At 39.5% G+C, this 16614-nt stretch overlaps 1 protein-coding gene across 15 annotated transcripts in view; it reads right to left on the bottom strand.

Moving 5' to 3' along the window:
- The window catches only part of OBSCN (obscurin, cytoskeletal calmodulin and titin-interacting RhoGEF), a 184565-nt gene that overhangs the window by 36798 nt on the left and 131153 nt on the right, over positions 1-16614 (bottom strand). For all 15 annotated transcript variants that reach the window (XM_084509857.1, XM_084509867.1, XM_084509870.1 and 12 more), the window contains 11 exons: positions 15961-16134; positions 15447-15606; positions 14996-15112; positions 13559-13723; positions 12113-12271; positions 10689-10866; positions 8933-9046; positions 8058-8225; positions 7674-7776; positions 6968-7097; positions 5804-5909 (listed from right to left, as the gene is read on the bottom strand). In XM_084509857.1, the coding sequence (XP_084365983.1) occupies positions 5804-5909; positions 6968-7097; positions 7674-7776; positions 8058-8225; positions 8933-9046; positions 10689-10866; positions 12113-12271; positions 13559-13723; positions 14996-15112; positions 15447-15606; positions 15961-16134 (1574 nt within the window). The remainder of the gene's footprint in view (positions 1-5803; positions 5910-6967; positions 7098-7673; positions 7777-8057; positions 8226-8932; positions 9047-10688; positions 10867-12112; positions 12272-13558; positions 13724-14995; positions 15113-15446; positions 15607-15960; positions 16135-16614) is intronic.

The following is a 16614-nucleotide window of genomic DNA, read 5'->3' as shown; positions in this document are numbered from 1 at the left end:
TCCCCAAAACACTAAACAATTTCCACTGTGGACTAGATTCAAAATCCAAGCTGATAAAAATGAAAACTAAAATCATTATCGTCAGAACAGAAAATTGGAGTAAAATTCTCAAGGAAGTCCAGAAGGAGCCCTGTAATACACTTATGTCTACTTCTTCATTTTTTATTTTTTTACTTAATTTGCAGATTTTCATGACCCTTGTCCCATACTGAACTAGAATTTTTTGATAACATTTGAAGAGCTAATAGAGATTTTCATCAGGTTCCCAACTTATCTGTCTGAATAAAATTAAGACACTGAACCAGACTGTTGTGAACATATTCTGAGCTACTGAACTTACATGAGATTGAGAAAAAAAGAAGAGCAAGCCCCATCTTTTCTTTAATGAGTTAGTAAAACTAACTAACTAGTTAGTTAGTTTCTAAAAAACTTAATTTAATGTTAAAGTAATTTTTTCAGCAATTGGTTTACAATCTTCCAGCCAGCCTATAATAAATAAGCTCTGGTCTGAACAATTGAAAGTGAACTGCAACTCAAAAAAAATATCTATAAAATCACAAACAGTTCTTGCCCAGGGAGCTTGTAGAGTGTGTTATTTGTCATATATCTTATGATTCATGCTGATATTTTTAATAGTGGCCAAAAACTGCATTGCCAGAATATTAAAAATATATTTACAATATTATATGGAAAAGTTGAACCTAATTTTACCTCCACTTTCAAGGCATTTCTTCTGCCGCTAGGTAAAACTGCAAATCCCACGATAATTAAAGAGAATTTTGTGCAAATATTGATGGTAGTATCTGACCTAGAGTTTTATGCTTTGTTTGCAGAGCCCTGTCTCGTTTATGCATGTATAAATTTGGAATAATTTCCAACAGAGTCAGGGAAGTTACTACAGAATTAGTAACTACAGATGGGTTTAAAAATAATCCATTTGGAAAAAAGAGTTTACAGCCTATCTGATATGTCAAGGATAAAATTATTTTGAAATGTTTATATGTGAATGTGAATAGAATATAACTTCTTTACCTACCTATTTAATAATTTTCAAGTATTTTAAAACATCCTTTTTTCAATTATGAAATATGTCACTCAGTGATGGAAGATGAATTGAGAGCTCAAACAACTTACTGTGCCCAGGCTGGAAATTTCCAATGAATATGTAAATCCTTAAACTGATATTGTGGAATTTTTACATATTGCAACTTTTAGAAAAAGTCAGCAAATAATATCATGAGATGAATCCATAAGCAACAAGAGAATCAGTTCTGATGTAAACAGGAAATGAATTAATTTGATTGCACACCTAAACACAGGTGTTTAAGCAATTACTATAACAGCAACCCTATTTAGATAATAATTAAATATATAGTTAACAATGTCTGTAAGAAAAATTCCCCTGTAATGTTTACTTTATTACTGTGTGTTCTGGAAGTCCTCCCATATGACATTGATTGCAGCAGGTGCTAAGGAATTCAGTATTTTGAGGGTCAGCAGGCCTGGGCATGAGGAAACTGTAAATGGCCTGTAGTAAATAGGTCCTGATGAGCTGCAGTTTAGTGCATAACAGATCTATTTTATACGTGCTATGTCCAAGGTGTGAAGGAGGTTTTAAGCAATTCTTTATGAAGGATAGAACCACATGAAAGTAGGATGAGAGAACTTGGGATTCTTTTTCCAAGAGGAAAATATTCTGCATCCATTTTAGCACTGGATTTATCATTTCAACTTGTTTGATAGCAGTTTAGGAAAACAGCTTTGCAAAGCAGGAGCCCCTGATAAGCAGGTTAAAAGCTGTAAGCATTAGGATCAGCCAGTGCTTCTACAGGACTAGAGTCCTCTTTGGTTAATACATTAAATCAGTGACTTATGATATGAAACATTTAGGCTAAGTCTGAATGAAAGTCAGCTTTTGCTGCTCTGAAATGGATGAAAGGAGGTTTCCAATGCAGCCTTCACTACACACTTTAAGTTCTACTTTCTCCACTCACAGAAGCATAAACCTATTTTTTCTGCTGGCATAAACTAGGGGAATGCTGTTCTGCATTCACCCCTCTTCTGCTACGTTTCAGAGATAAGCCCACAAGAGAGAATGAACAAAACTGTCATGAACTGCTACAGCTAATCTCAAAATGAGCAATTCATGGACACAAAATAATTTCCTAAACTGTGTGAATGTAATGCAAACGTTTTTCACTCAATGTAAAGGGAAAAAATGTCTTAGTCCTGCAGCAACAGAGACTGCTGTAAATACAGATTGTGCTCTCTTGCATTTTGCACTGAACACCCCATGGCTGGCACAAAAATGAGACTAACTGACAATGATAACAAATTTTAAATAACAAGATTAATATCTCAATCATCACCCCAACTGGGGAGCTTTAAAATGTTCAGGGGAACAAACTCATATGCCCTATTTCTTCAGGAAAAGGGTAACACTAAGAGATCTAATGCTCTTCTACATTTAAAGCAATCTCACGTTTGAGAACCTCAGAATACTCAGCTTTACCTCACAAGAGGAGTATTGCCAAAAGCCTAGTAAAAAGCAACTAAATAACTTTCCCACAGCTCTGCATGTGAACTAACACAAAGCTATGAAGAAATTTCTGTTACCTGTGCTAGATTTTGGGTATTTTTCTTAAAGGTTTTGCTTATCTCCATTTGAGTACCTGATCCCTTGACCTACTGCTGACTGTCTCATTATACATCCTGGACCTGCTCACCCAGATGAAAAAATTCAACTCTTTCCAGAATCTGGGCTTTGTTTTTCTTGAAAAAAAAAAAAAAAAAAAAAAAAAAAAGAACAAGTTAGTGAACCTGCGATGAGTGGATTGCAGTAGTAAGGTGTTAAAAAGGGATGCCAGAGCACATCAGCCCATGTCAGGTCGGATCTGCTGTATGTAGGTTAAGCAGCAAGGCGGGTGGCCACAAAGCAGACAGTCAACTTGAAGTCAAAGAGACAGAACTTCCAATTACATGTTTTTAAAGTGTCTAAAATTCTCCCAATATCCACAGAAAGAGGATTTTTAAAGCAACTCTCCGTTGACTTCAGTGAAACAACCAGGTGTAACTGAAGGCAGAAGTCAGCCTTTCAGGCCTGAAGCCTAAATTGCAACTGTTTGCAAGGGGACCCTTAGTTCAGTGGGTTTCATCCTTCTTGAATTTGATCCTTCCAATGGATCTGCAAATTCCCATACCATGAATTTAAACCTAATAACAAGAAGTTTGTTTTTAAGACCCCCTAATGTGGGTCTGTGGACCATCACTGACTGCAGGTCAGGGCCCATAAACCACTGTACTAATGGTATCCCAACTTGTAACAGTAGGTTTGGCTCAGTATAATAAACAGTACAGAAAAGGCAGGAGAATAACTAAAATAATTGCGATTAAAGGCTCTTGGGTGCCTCAGGAGGCTCTGGTAATAGACATTTCACAAAACCAACAAAAAATCAGGTAGAATGTAGACCCACCATGCAAGTGAGCTAGGAAACAGACGCAGTTATCTATTTTCTAATGTAATAATACCACACAGGAGTAATGTAGTCCTCTTGGTGAAGTTAGAAATAATCCCATTTTCACAAGTAGGAAGGATTGTAAGGATGGAAAGTGAAAGCCTTCATAAGATCCATCCGTCCTCCTGTTCTTTGCCAGATGAGCTTGATTTTTCAATAGGTAGATCAAAGATGGTTATTGATTCCCAGGAAAGCAATGAATTCCCTCCTCGTTCAAGAGCATTGTGCTAAATTCATCCCTGATACAATTCTGCTCAGAACAGTAATAATGCGCCATGGATGAGCCTGCTTTTTGCTCCAGCTGGCCTGGGGCAGCTCTCGCTGTTTCTCCATGGAGGTGACTCAGGGAACTATTTCCTTCCCTATTACCAAGTTCAGGCAATTGCACATCATGGACCAAAAACGATCTCATGATAATATTTCTGGAGCTTGCAGGCAAGCTCCAATTATGTTTCTTCATCCAAACCCATAAAATCTGTTTGTTTATGACTGTGGGAATGACACATTACATGACTAATTCAGGGCTGAACACACATTTGTAACCCCATGAGCTGAACAATGCTTCACAACCCTTGTGAAGAGTTTTTACTTGTTTTACAACCCTTGTTTGTTTTTATATCTTCTGTCTTGGCACGATGGAACTTCATGAAGATATGCCACCCTAACAGTAATTTATTTCTGTTCCTCTACACACTGCATATAAATTATTTCTCTCTCTTTATGCCTCAGCAAGGACAAAGCATTAAAGTACTTCAAGGTTTATGCTACTGAAACAATTCTAGTGTAACTATAGTAATACCATTTTCCCTGCAATGTTGTGGAATGATTTGATGGTACTCTGGTTAAGGACCATAAGGAAAACAAGCATAAAACCCAAACAAGTGAGTATACAGATCTGGATACTACTCTTAATGGCCTAATGTGGCTGAATCCTCATAGTGTAGCAATACATTATCAGCCCCTACAGAGGGCTGACCCCAAGGTCCATCCAGACCAGGCTCCTGTCTCAGACAGGACCAGAAGAAACCTGGGGAAAATTATAAGAAAATAGGAGAGTGGAGTACCATTTTCCCAAACTCTGGTCAGTTTGCTGCTTGGCAGTTCCCTGAGTCAGGTCTTTGCATTTGATGGCTCTCACTTGAATGTTGATAACTCTTATCCCATGTCAAAAGCACACTGAACCCCTGTTATTATGAGTAAATGTGAAAACACTGACAATGAGGGAAGAAGGTTCTACAGCTGTTGGCAAACCTCTAGCTGTTGTTGGCTATGTCTCCTCTAACTGCATCTGAAACAGCTCTCCAACACCAATGCTTGCTGGCATGGGATGGCCTATGCCTATCCTAGTCCTTTCTCTCACCCTCCAAAACAGTAAACCATTTACTATGTACTATAAATTGTCCCTTGGCTGTATTATCTCCTGAATTGCTGCTGGGAGCTCTTCTAGAGAGCAGCACTGGTTGGCCCATGCCCAGACAGCCAAGGACATGTATGAAAAAACAATTTTGGATGCTGGGGAATGTGCCATACTCAGATATATCCACTGATATAAACTAATTCATGATAGGTTTACAATAAGCATGCCTGACATTCTGCTTGTGGGAATTCTTTTAGTACATAGGTAACTACAAGAAGTCACTTTCTAAATGTGTTAAGAAATAGATGCATTATTGGGTGGGTATAAGATCAGCCCATATCACCCTACTTATACAGATTAAAGATACAGGGGGGAAAAAAAAAAGTATAGATTCTATGACTGTGTGATGTTTAATACCTGAACAGTCCTAGCTAACAGAACTAAATTTTTCGTGACATACTGCTGTCAGTTTTGCTTTCTTAATCATTCCAGAAGCTTTCCAGTAGTATTTCAAGAAACAATCACAATACATCTGCAGCTTTACTTACTGGCCCCTGTTTTCTTCTCGGTAATATATAACTCATGTTCTGCCAGGCTGACATATGTTTTCAAGTACTGCAACAGGAATTTTCAAGTACTGCAACATTTTTCTTGTGCTAACAGTGGTGTGACATAACCTTCATTTACTCCTCCTTTCTCATATAATGCATTTATGAACATTATATGATAAAGTTGATTTGCCAGTTATGGAAATCAACAGATGGTGATGGGTATAGAGCTGAGCTGCAGTATACCCATGCACATCTTGATAGACATACACAGACGTACACCAATAATCAACGTGGATAAGATTGCAAATATATTTGAACCTTGATAAGATTGTTTTGGAGTAATTCACTGGCATACTTACAGAGCTGGTCAAGGATCATACCTTCTATGGTAATGGCTTGGTCTCCTCTCCTCTCCTGAGTCAGGGCTGCAGCAGTGTGATGGTAAAGTTCTGCTCCGCTTTTTGCTGACCCTAATCTGTTCATCAGCTAAAGAGAATTATGCAGTACTGAATAAAATGCAGGATGTTTTTATAATATAAATCTTTCTATACTGTATTACAAATGCATCACAACTACATGACAACAGACAGAGATGAATACGTGACCCCAGATCAAAGCCACAGTTTCAATGAACGCATGCTGTTCAGTGAGTTCATTATAGTGTTTTACCACAAATGACTCACACAGACAAGTTACAGCAGAACAGCTAGCTTAGTTACTTGTTGTTTGATCTGTGACTTGATCCTAATGTGACTTTATCAAGAGGCACAAATTTCTGTCATATGCCATTTAAGCGGTAGTTAAGCAGTTGGTGTTTTCTGTTTATCATCCATTAATCCACTCAATCTTACTCAGCCAAGTGAATACCAGATTTTGGGATCTTAGCTAAATGGCAAATGCAAGGTAATGTGATTTTGCTAAAATTCTAACAGAAAACTTGAATTTATATAGATCACATTAAAAATTATGTGGAATAACTGTGAGGTTGCTGTGAGCTGAGCTGTGTAAAATTTTATTCCTGAGTCCTGAGAGTTTATTACTATTTTATTACAGTGAATGCACAGACTATGACTAATTTTTAGAGAATGTTTTACAGCACATTTGTTCTAATTTTGTTAGATACTCCCCATATACACTTAGTAAATAAGCAGGAATGTCAGTGCTTTCCAATTCTATTTAAACTTTACTTCTTACTCTTGGATTTGTAGTGGCATGAGTATGTTCTAATTTAAAGATGGACCAAAACCAAAACGTCACATCAGAATGATCCTTGACTTTACAAGATGTAGCTCTAGAGATCTGGATTTAAGCTCTAGAATAAGCTCGCCCTATTACTACATGAACAGCCAAACTGTCAGATCATAATATTCTGAAGCTTCACAATTCATATCTAGTTATGGAGAACCTGACTTGTATAACCTTTTTTGATATGGCATGCAGCAACAATTGCTCAGCCACTAATCTCATGCAGTGGATCTCAGTAAAATGAATTCTCCAGTCTATGTCATGTCAGACAGCAAATCTCTAACTCACTGTGAACTTACTTCACATTCATAGTGTCCCATATCTTCATTGGAAGGGTTCTTGACCACCAGGACTAAAATGCCACTCCGTGGTTCACTGAACGTCTGGTATTTATTTGTGTCCTTCAACAGTACACCATCTTTGTACCATCTGTATGTGGAAAACACTGAACATAAGCCAGGAAAAATAGGCAGTGTCAAGAAGTCCCCAGCTCACTAATCCATCTGTTAGATCGGGGGCAAAAAACTCAGGAGATAACCATTAGACAAAAGCTTGTTTTCTGGAAGACAGGTCTACAGGTAGGTAGATCACACATGGATACGGAACTGTACAAGTTTATGAGATCCTCCTCAAGACACCTCATCAACCAATGCAGGGAAAAGAACTTCTAATCATGAGAAGCTATCCTGAGCTTTCTATCTGAACATCCCAAGCTAGTTGCTTAATTTAAGTGTAGGGTAGGGAGGATAAAGGAATGATAAAAGGGCATTAGATCTGATATAGAGGTATTATTTGTAGGTATGTCTTTTCAGATTCTAGTGAGAAAAAAATTGTTGAGAAGCTCAGGAAAGGTGGGATCAGGAAGAGCCAGCATTGGAATGGCAATAAGGTGGAAAACACAGAGGAGAAAGGGTCATAAACTGGAAAGTAAAAAGGCAAGGAGACTTGTCTGGCCATGCAGAATGGGAAAATAGGATTTGTCCCAAAGCTACGTGAAGAACTGACCTGATTTGAGGCCTAGGTGCTCCTTCAATAGTACAGGTAAACTGAGCATCTTCACCCTCGACAAAATAAGCATTTCTAACCTTGTTCACAAACCGTGGTGGCACTGAAAGGCAAGGATAAATGTAGTTTACACAGCTGGAAATAGGATAACTCCCTAACAGATACAAAGGATGTTTACCTGACCACAAAACTCTCATGATTTCTGCACACAAAACAGTAAAAGACACATATTTTTACCTGTGAACAATTCACTACTATTGTATCATCAGAGAAAAAGTATTATCCATTACATGCTATACAGAACTTCTGGAATATCTTTATGTTCCTGTTTATGGCATTATATTGAAGACCTCTTTGAAACAATGCATCTGTGCAGGTCTTTACCTTGAACAAGGATCTTTCCCAAGGTACTGGCATTTCCAGCAGGACTGGAAGCAAAGCACATGTACTGTCCTGAGTCAACACCTGTTAGGTTGTCCAAGATCAATGTACAGGAACCATCGGGGTCTTCTATTATAATGTGATGGGGATCCACCTCCACTGGCTTTCCATCTTAAAGATAAAGGGAAAAAAAGTCTTTGTAAATAGTTTAGTATGTTTAATAATGTTTTCTCCTTAGGAATTTCATCCAGCACTTCCACTTCAGAGGACTGAGAGCTGTGTTTGCTCTTTCAGCACCTGATAGTAGTAGTTGAGGAATGAGGTCTCCATCTGTCTACAAAACAATCGGTAGGTAAATCACTGTTTGGGCATGTTGTTTATCATCAATCCTCATTTAAAAGTGAAATTCTCTCACAGTATGTGTGGTGTAGTTATAGCTCTTATTTGTTAGCCAAAGGACCACTTCCAAAGTGACTGTAAGCATGTAAAACAAATCTTTAAAAAATATGAAGTTGTAGAAAAGTTGTTTACTCTGCATTATAGCAATGCTGGGGAACAAGAGTGTGTCCACAGTGCTGCCTGTGCCATGACACAGAAATGCCTGAGCTAATATAAATAAGTTGTTCATTTCCTAGAAATTGTTTTACTGCAACAAGATGTAGCTTCACACAGACTAAAAGATAAATTTGAAAAGCAGGGTATTAACTCAAAGGAAGATCTGTACTACCTGTGTCTGGGTGGTTTAGTAGCTAACAGTAAGGCTAGAACTGGGTATCTCTAGATGATCAGCTTTTATATTACTCACTGACAGCTTAGCACAGAGCAATGTACACAGAAAAGAAGGCTGGAGTATGCATTTTGTGACTTGCTTCTCATACCTTTGTACCAGCTGACAGATGGCTTGGGAACTCCTGTAACTTTGCAAGCCAGCTTGACTGTCTCTCCCAGCTCAGCTGTACAGTCTGCCAGTTCTTCCTCAAAGTCTGGAGGTACTGAAACATCAGAAAAATCATGTTAGTCCCAAGGAGGAAAGAATGTCTGTAGGATGGCTGCTACAAGGTAGGATAACAGGCATAATTTCTGCAGTTCTGTGAGGTTCAGATGGAAAGCTGAGTAAGAAATTTTAGCAGCTAGTGACTTTCAAGGTGAAATGCTGTCCTTGCTTATTTGAGAATAAACTGAGTCTGACAAATGTCCATTGTTGGCTATAAAGATGAACAAAAAGAAATATGAATTTGTTGCTGATATGGAGGTATTTTAGACCACAATTTAATAAGCACATCCATTATTCAGACACCATGCAGCTGCGACAGGTAAAACAATTCCCCCAATTAAAATACACCCTCGACATTAAAACTAATATTCTGTTGGTCTCCATACAGCAAATCTGTGCTTTGTTAGGAGACTTTTATTTTGACTTATTCCTACCACAGAAAACTATATAAAATTGTTCTGATAGACTTTTTAATTAGAATACCTGACTAAAAGCAAAACAACAAACAGACAGGACTTGCTTTCAATGTATATACATGAAAAACAACTATTTTCTGGCATTTTAAGATGACATATTTCCTTATGCTGTAAAGTACAACATTTCAGGCTTATAGCTGGACAATAAATATCTAATAGCCCTGCTGACAAATTTTGTGGATTGGAAATTGGTAGAATATTAAATGACAGCAAAGACAAAATGATTTACATGACAAGATAAAAATCCAAAGCAAATCTACATGACCAGGTACAACAATGTAAGCCAGATGTCTAGAGTAGAGGGTTTGATATCCAACAGTAACAAGTGTCTTTATACTGATATCAGTAGGGCTCAGGTTCAAATCTTGAGGTTCTTTCCGTTCGAGTTTGACATTTTACAGTGGGACACGGCCTTTGTCACCAAATTCAGTGGTCAGCTACCCTTCTGTAATCCTTGCCAGATAGAACACATCTCTAGTGCCAACGGCAATTTGTGTTTTAGAAGTTTCAGTAATGTTTGTCTGTCCTCCAGAGATGCACATTTTCTGGGCTATTGTGCTGGAAGACAGTAAACTCTGTTTATTAACAAGGACATCTAAATATGAAGACAGGGAACTAAGCAACCACCTCAGCATCTGACTCTGATCCTCCATCAAAGGGAACCCACGTAAGGGGTAGCAGCTGAAATGGCCAGGGACAGCCAGCTCTTCTCAGATCATCAGCCTGTGTTTTACACAGTTGCACTGCAGATACTGCAGAGTAATTAGAAAGCTGTTTGCTCTGCTATTGTCTCAATATCTGTACAGGTCCTGTGGAACCTCTGTCACATACATGGTTTGATGGTATACAGTCTCAGTTCTCTTGATGGCAAATGAAGAGAGTCATAAACCATGGTCCCATCCTGATAACAGTGCCTACCCCAGTTCAGGCAAAGGACCTAACACAACTATAATCATTCCAGTTAAAGCTTACTGCTTGCAGTCATGTGAGTTGTTAGAGCAGTGATGTAATTTGTTTTTAACCTGTGGGAAACTTCTAACCCTAATTCAGTTCAAGAGGTGACATGTGACCCTATCTGTCCTGGCAACAAAATCTCCTTCCTGAATCAGGGAACCACCCTGAAGCAAGCACTAGGAAGTCTGGGCTGATCTGGGCCATACTCACTCCAGACAGGCTGGCTGATTCTCTGCTGTATGCCACAGATCTCCTTCACCCAGGAGTTCTTGATGTTCACTGTACGCGCCTGAAGGAGATACTTGCGGACTGAATCTTCCCGTTCGTGCCAGATCTCAAACGCACGGTCATCCCCTTCCACAATGTCGTTCACATCGATGTTGTTCAGCTGCATTACAGAAGGCACACAAGAAAGTTAACAAATTCTTTGTTCTTCTACCTAGGGTTGAATTTCAGACAGAGCATTCCCCAAACCTGAAATCCCACAGTTTAGCACAGTTCAGATCTGGACCTAGCCTTTGTGAAACAGAACTCTCTTCAATAAAGGTTTTAAATTAAAGCAACTATTAACCATCACCATGTCTCCTGTGCCAGTGTGCACCCTCTTCCATGGATGTTAGTTATGTCCTTCCTATTAAAGCATATTAGATGCTCTAACAGTAAAATGGGAAACAAAACTAATTTTCATTGCCTTTAAAGATTTGTCAGACTGCATGCAACGTGGCTTTGGTTGAACAGAAGTCAGGGCCACTTTGCAACCCTTTCCCTTGTATACCCAGCTTTCGGATACCAAACAAATATTTTCCTGGGAGCAATTATTACATTTCAGGAAAATAACATCCAGTGGTGCAGCGCTGGCAGCAACACCTCAGAATAGTTAGGGACTACATGAAAAGAAGTTAAAGAGCAGGCACGCTCTAGACAAAATATCCCTTTCTTCTTGGAAAATAAATTTTGTCTGCAAATAACCATGAGAACAGAGATAAAGACTTTCAGAAGGCCCTGGCTGCACTTAGTCAAGAAATCCACAGGGCTTTTTGTTTTCTTGTTTATTTGTCTTTTTCTGGAGTTCAGTCTTTCTGCAACTTCTTGCAGTTTTAATCTGAGCCCTGAATGTCTGAAGATGAGATGGACAAATGCTTTGAACTTTTCATTTCTAAACAGGAATTGCTTTCAGAAAAAAGGATGTAAGCAGTAAAGAGAACCACTGGGATTGTGCCATTTGACAAAAAAATGCATTTTCTCCAATTTACTTCCACTGCTACGGACTGTCAGAAGCAAAGACCAAATGTTAGCAAATACGCCCAAACTAAAATCAATATCAATGTCACACACTTTTGCAGTTAACTCAGTGAGATAACAAAGAACTGTAAACACTTGTATGTGTAAATCTCATTGACACACAGTAAAAATCCACCCATGCTTCTGGTGGTTTTGGGCATATTTCTAACAGGGTTCACAGAGAGACTTTTGGGACAGACACATTTTACTTCTGCTACAAAGACTTTCAGAAGCAAAGGAAGAGCTCAAAAGAATTTAAGAAAAATCCTGTTTTTAGATAATCTGAAACTGGACATAAATGTGAAGTTCTCAATGACAGAGAAATGCTGTAGGTGGGGATGTAGTGATCAGACCTTCATGATGTTCTTGAAAATGTAGCTGTAGGTGTCCGTCTTTGTGTCTCGTTTTGGTTTGCAGATCACAATGTAATTCTTGAACAGGAAGACATGTCTTTTGTGTCCTTTCCATGCCATTCTAGCTCCTGGAGCTCCTTCCCACACAATGAAGTGGCCCTGATAGGAAAAATAAGAAAGAGCACATAGTGGTTACTCTGCAATAATTACTATGGTGATATCTCACCATCATTTTCCAGCAATGAGGTAACAAATGCTTATTGTTATATCTTCACCTTATGCACTGTTGTTTTATTACAGCATAGCAGATTGTTTCTAATGCTGCTGCTGATGACAACTTCATGCTGATGGTGATGACAACAGACTGACAACAGCAACAGGTGTGCACGCAGTGGTTGTCATTACATTGTCCTTTAAGTGTGTGTTGGGTTTATGTGGCAAGGGCTTGGTAGCAGGGGGGCTGCAGGGGTGGCCTCTATGAGCACAGCCCAGAAACTGCCCCATCTCAGACCAGAGCCAGCTCCAGCTGCATCCAAAAGGGACCTGCCACTGGCCAGAGCCAAGCCAGAAGTTCCTCTGCAACCTGTGGAGAGGCCCCTGGTGGAGCAGGCTGTCCCCCTGCAGCCCATGGGTCCCACATGGAGCAGATCTCCACACTGCAGCCCGTGGAGGAGCCCCCGGTGGAGCAGGTGGATGTGGCTGGAGGAGGCTGCAGGCCATGGAGAGCCCCGCAGGAGCAGGCCCTGGGCCAGAGCTGCAGCCTGTGGAGAGGATCCCACGCAGGAGCAGGGGGACCCGTGCTGGAGCAGTTTGCTCCTGGGGGATGGACCCCGTGGGATAGAGCTGTGTGGGAGCAGTTCCTGAAGAGCTGCCGCCTGTGGGCAGCCCCCACAGGCTCAGTTCAGGAAGGACGGAATCCCATGGGAGGGACCCCGTGTGGAGCAGGGTCCTTATCTCAACCCTTGAGCCCTTTCCATTGTATTTTCTTCCCCTTTTCCTTTGAGAAGGGAAAGTGAGAGAGCAGCTAGAGTGGTATTCAGCTGCCCAGCAGGGTAAAACCACCACTATGTGTTGTTATATTCACTTCACCAGTACTAATGCTGATAGAGAATTATATCCTGTGTGTTATGAGGGTGCTTTATATGCTTATTTGATTTCCTTCACCAGAGAAAGCTACTCATTTTATGTGTCTTCACTAGCAGCTCAGTTAGTGGTTCCCCCTAGCATTAGGGAGAAGCAAGCACACTTAGGCTGTGATTCACTGGACTGTTTTTATTGAATGACTAAATGTGGACAGCTGAATTCCACCAGATGTTCTCACGATTGCTGTAATTTTGCCTTAAAACCCTGCTTAGTAGAAGACTGATTCCCATGCAAGAGAGGGGATACAACAAGTCAGAGTAAGTAACTTGCCCAGCGTAACACAGACTGAGAAATTCCAGTTACCTGTCGGATAGGTTCACCAAGGCTTTCCAAAGTCCCTGGGTAATTCTCAATGAGTGAGACATGAAGGTTGTTTTCTGCTCTTCGGGTGAGTGCTGACACAATGGCATAAGCCTGCTCCAGCAAAGTACAATTTTGGCTATTTCTTGCTTTGTTTCGGATTAATTCCTGTAGACGAATGATGCAAATGTTACTGTGTGGTCAGAATAAAAAAAAGTGCATTTCCTTCGAAAAATAAGTTTCCCAAGTATCTGTTCCAGCTCTTTCATCTGAGCAACATTTATCTTATTCTTTCACTGCTTAGTTACCAAAGTCTCTGCTTTCCAACCCATTCTGCAGCCTCACTGACTAACCAGCCTGGCTTTTCCTTTTATCAATTGTAATTAAACAAAGATGAAGTTGCAGCAAATACCGGACATGCTTCAGTGATTGAAAACAAAACAATAAACAATAAACAATAAACAAAGCAACACACCAAAGCAATCATAAATGTATCCATTGTGTTTCTCTTGTGCTTATCCTGATAATACCATAAGGCAAGAAATTCATGGGACAATGCTAAATTAAGAGTAGCTATTTTTTATATCTATAAATATGAAAGGATGGAAAAAGTATAAAAGGGCAATTATCTTTTTGCTCTCATGTTTGTTCACATGTCTCTCTTTTAGCACTGAAGGCATGGGAAGCACCCATGCTTACTGTCTGTTCCAAGACATCCTTAAAATCTTGATGTCTGTGTGCTGGCAGGTGTTCAAAATCAGAAAGTTAATTTGATCCTTCTTCAAACTATCCACACTGCTTACTCACTTCTGTAAGCCTAAAATAAATATTTTTTTGGCCAGACAAGTTTCCTTCTGGATACTGTTGTGCTGCTTCCCATGAAAAATCCTACAGAAAAATGCTGTTTTGAAGCTTTGTCCTGAGGTCGTGGCTAGAACCTAGGATAGCAGGACAGATGAAAACTTAAAAGCTGAAATATTTCAGGATAGTAGAACAGGGAAGTGGGGAAAAGCTTTTCAGAAACAGAAATTTAATCGTACTATCATGTCAATACAAAAAACAGTGAGGAAAATTGGTACTTCAGTGTCCTGAACGTTGGAAATCACTTATCTTTATAACAAAACTGTTATACACATACATTTATCCACATACCTATCTATACATGTATATACATGTATGCATCTACTTAAATTTAATTCAGATAAGGCTTGCTGAAATTTGTGGTGTTGGAGACTGTGAACCTCCATCTGGATTTACACCTATTCAGGGAGCACCATCACCAGTAATGTTTACTGCCTTAACTTATTCAGTCAGTTTTTGACAGTAGTTACATCAGGAGGAAGCCAAGAAACATGAAATAAAAATGTTTCGTTCCCCCATGGGTTGCACAAATCAGAATATAAGCCTATCAGAAATAAGCATATAACAAAATCTCTTCACCTTGATAATAGTCTGATATTGCTGGATCCTGTTTATGGGTTTTTCCAGATAGTGCTGCAGTGGTGGGATAAGTGGATGTGAGGGATCTTCATTAGATAAAATTTCATCTGTGTATCTCTGAAAAAAGTACATAGAAGAAAAAGAGAAAATATTGTTATAAACAGCAATAGAAAGGATTACTCTCTGAAAAATGCTCATATTATGCCCTTTCATAGACCTATCTCACTATTCCAAAATTGGATACCTCTACCACTTTAATATGTAAATATGTTCACACATTCATTGTGTCTACTGGAGAGAGCTAGACAGTGAACGCAGAGTATCATATGTAGCAATTATTTTACTCCAAAATATTTAATAATTCTTTTCAGGATCACAGTTGTAATTAATAACTACATGACACAGTGGATTATAGGATGCACATTCAGCAGGTACTTTGGTTACTGTTTACCTTGTAGAAATCCTGGACAGCTTTGCTTACAACAATCGACTCAGCCTGTACCCGCCCCACCAGGTACTGGATGTACTTATCAAATTCTGCCTCATGTTTAATAAAGCACATGGCCACATCATCATCAGTGTCACATTTCTGCAGGCCTCGGAGGAAGACACTGTGGAAGCAAACAACAAAAGACACCTGAGGAGAAGGTGGTGGATTGAGGCTAGAACTCAGCCCCAGCAGCCAGATCTTTAGATCAGGAACAATCTCAGGTCAACACAATTAAGTTATCTTAAAAGTAAGCTGGATGCACGGAGTCTTGAAGCATTGAGGGGTATCATGGAGTCCCAGGCCTGTGCTCTGACTTAAGTTATGCCATCATCTCTCACCCCAAAAGGTTTATTAGTTCCCTTGCACCTTGGCACTGCCTATGCTCCACATCCTTCACAGTAACCATAGCTACTCTATCTCTGACACCATGTGAGCCATTCTTTGGTCTCAAATGACAGCTCATGCGAATGCCTACCTGGAATGGAAGCGAGCAATGTCGTCAATATTTCTGAAGATGGTGGATTTCTGACTGGCAACAGCTCCTGGGACATTGGGACAGACCTCAGTGTACTTAAGGTGATGAGTCTGGAGGAACTGTAGATCCTGAATGTAATCCTCTTCTGAGATCAATAGTTCTTGAATAAGAACACTGAAGGGAAGACAAACAGGCAAAAAAAAAGATCATCACAATTATCCTCAACATGTTAAAAGACTTCTAGGCTCTAATGAAGAGATACTTGATCAGAGTAATAGACTCCCTGGAGTGTGTTGACTAGGTCCTCCCTGGCCATAAAGGGAACTTGGACAACCTCACTCATGGTGTGCCAACTACCTCTACCTTACAGATATCCACTGTTAGGGCAGATGAAACAGAACATGAGTGATGAAAGGATTTATGTAAAGCAGACAGCAGCAACTTCATTGCTACATTATGTTACCAAGAAAGCAAATATCTCTGTGACTGCACATTCAGTAGAGTGCTGCTCTACAGGAAAGTAATACAAGGTTGTAGCTGGTCTTCTGAGGGAGCTTTCACTGTTTTTAGACATCATCCTCATATAGGCACCCTAAAGAACAGAAGTACCAAAATTTAAGGTTTTTTTTTGTTTGTTTGTTTGTTTGTTTTTGT

This window comes from Aythya ferina (assembly GCF_964211825.1).
Source record: "Aythya ferina genome assembly, chromosome: 2".
Lineage (NCBI taxonomy): Eukaryota > Metazoa > Chordata > Aves > Anseriformes > Anatidae > Aythya > Aythya ferina.
This window is presented reverse-complemented; position numbering and strand designations above follow the sequence as displayed.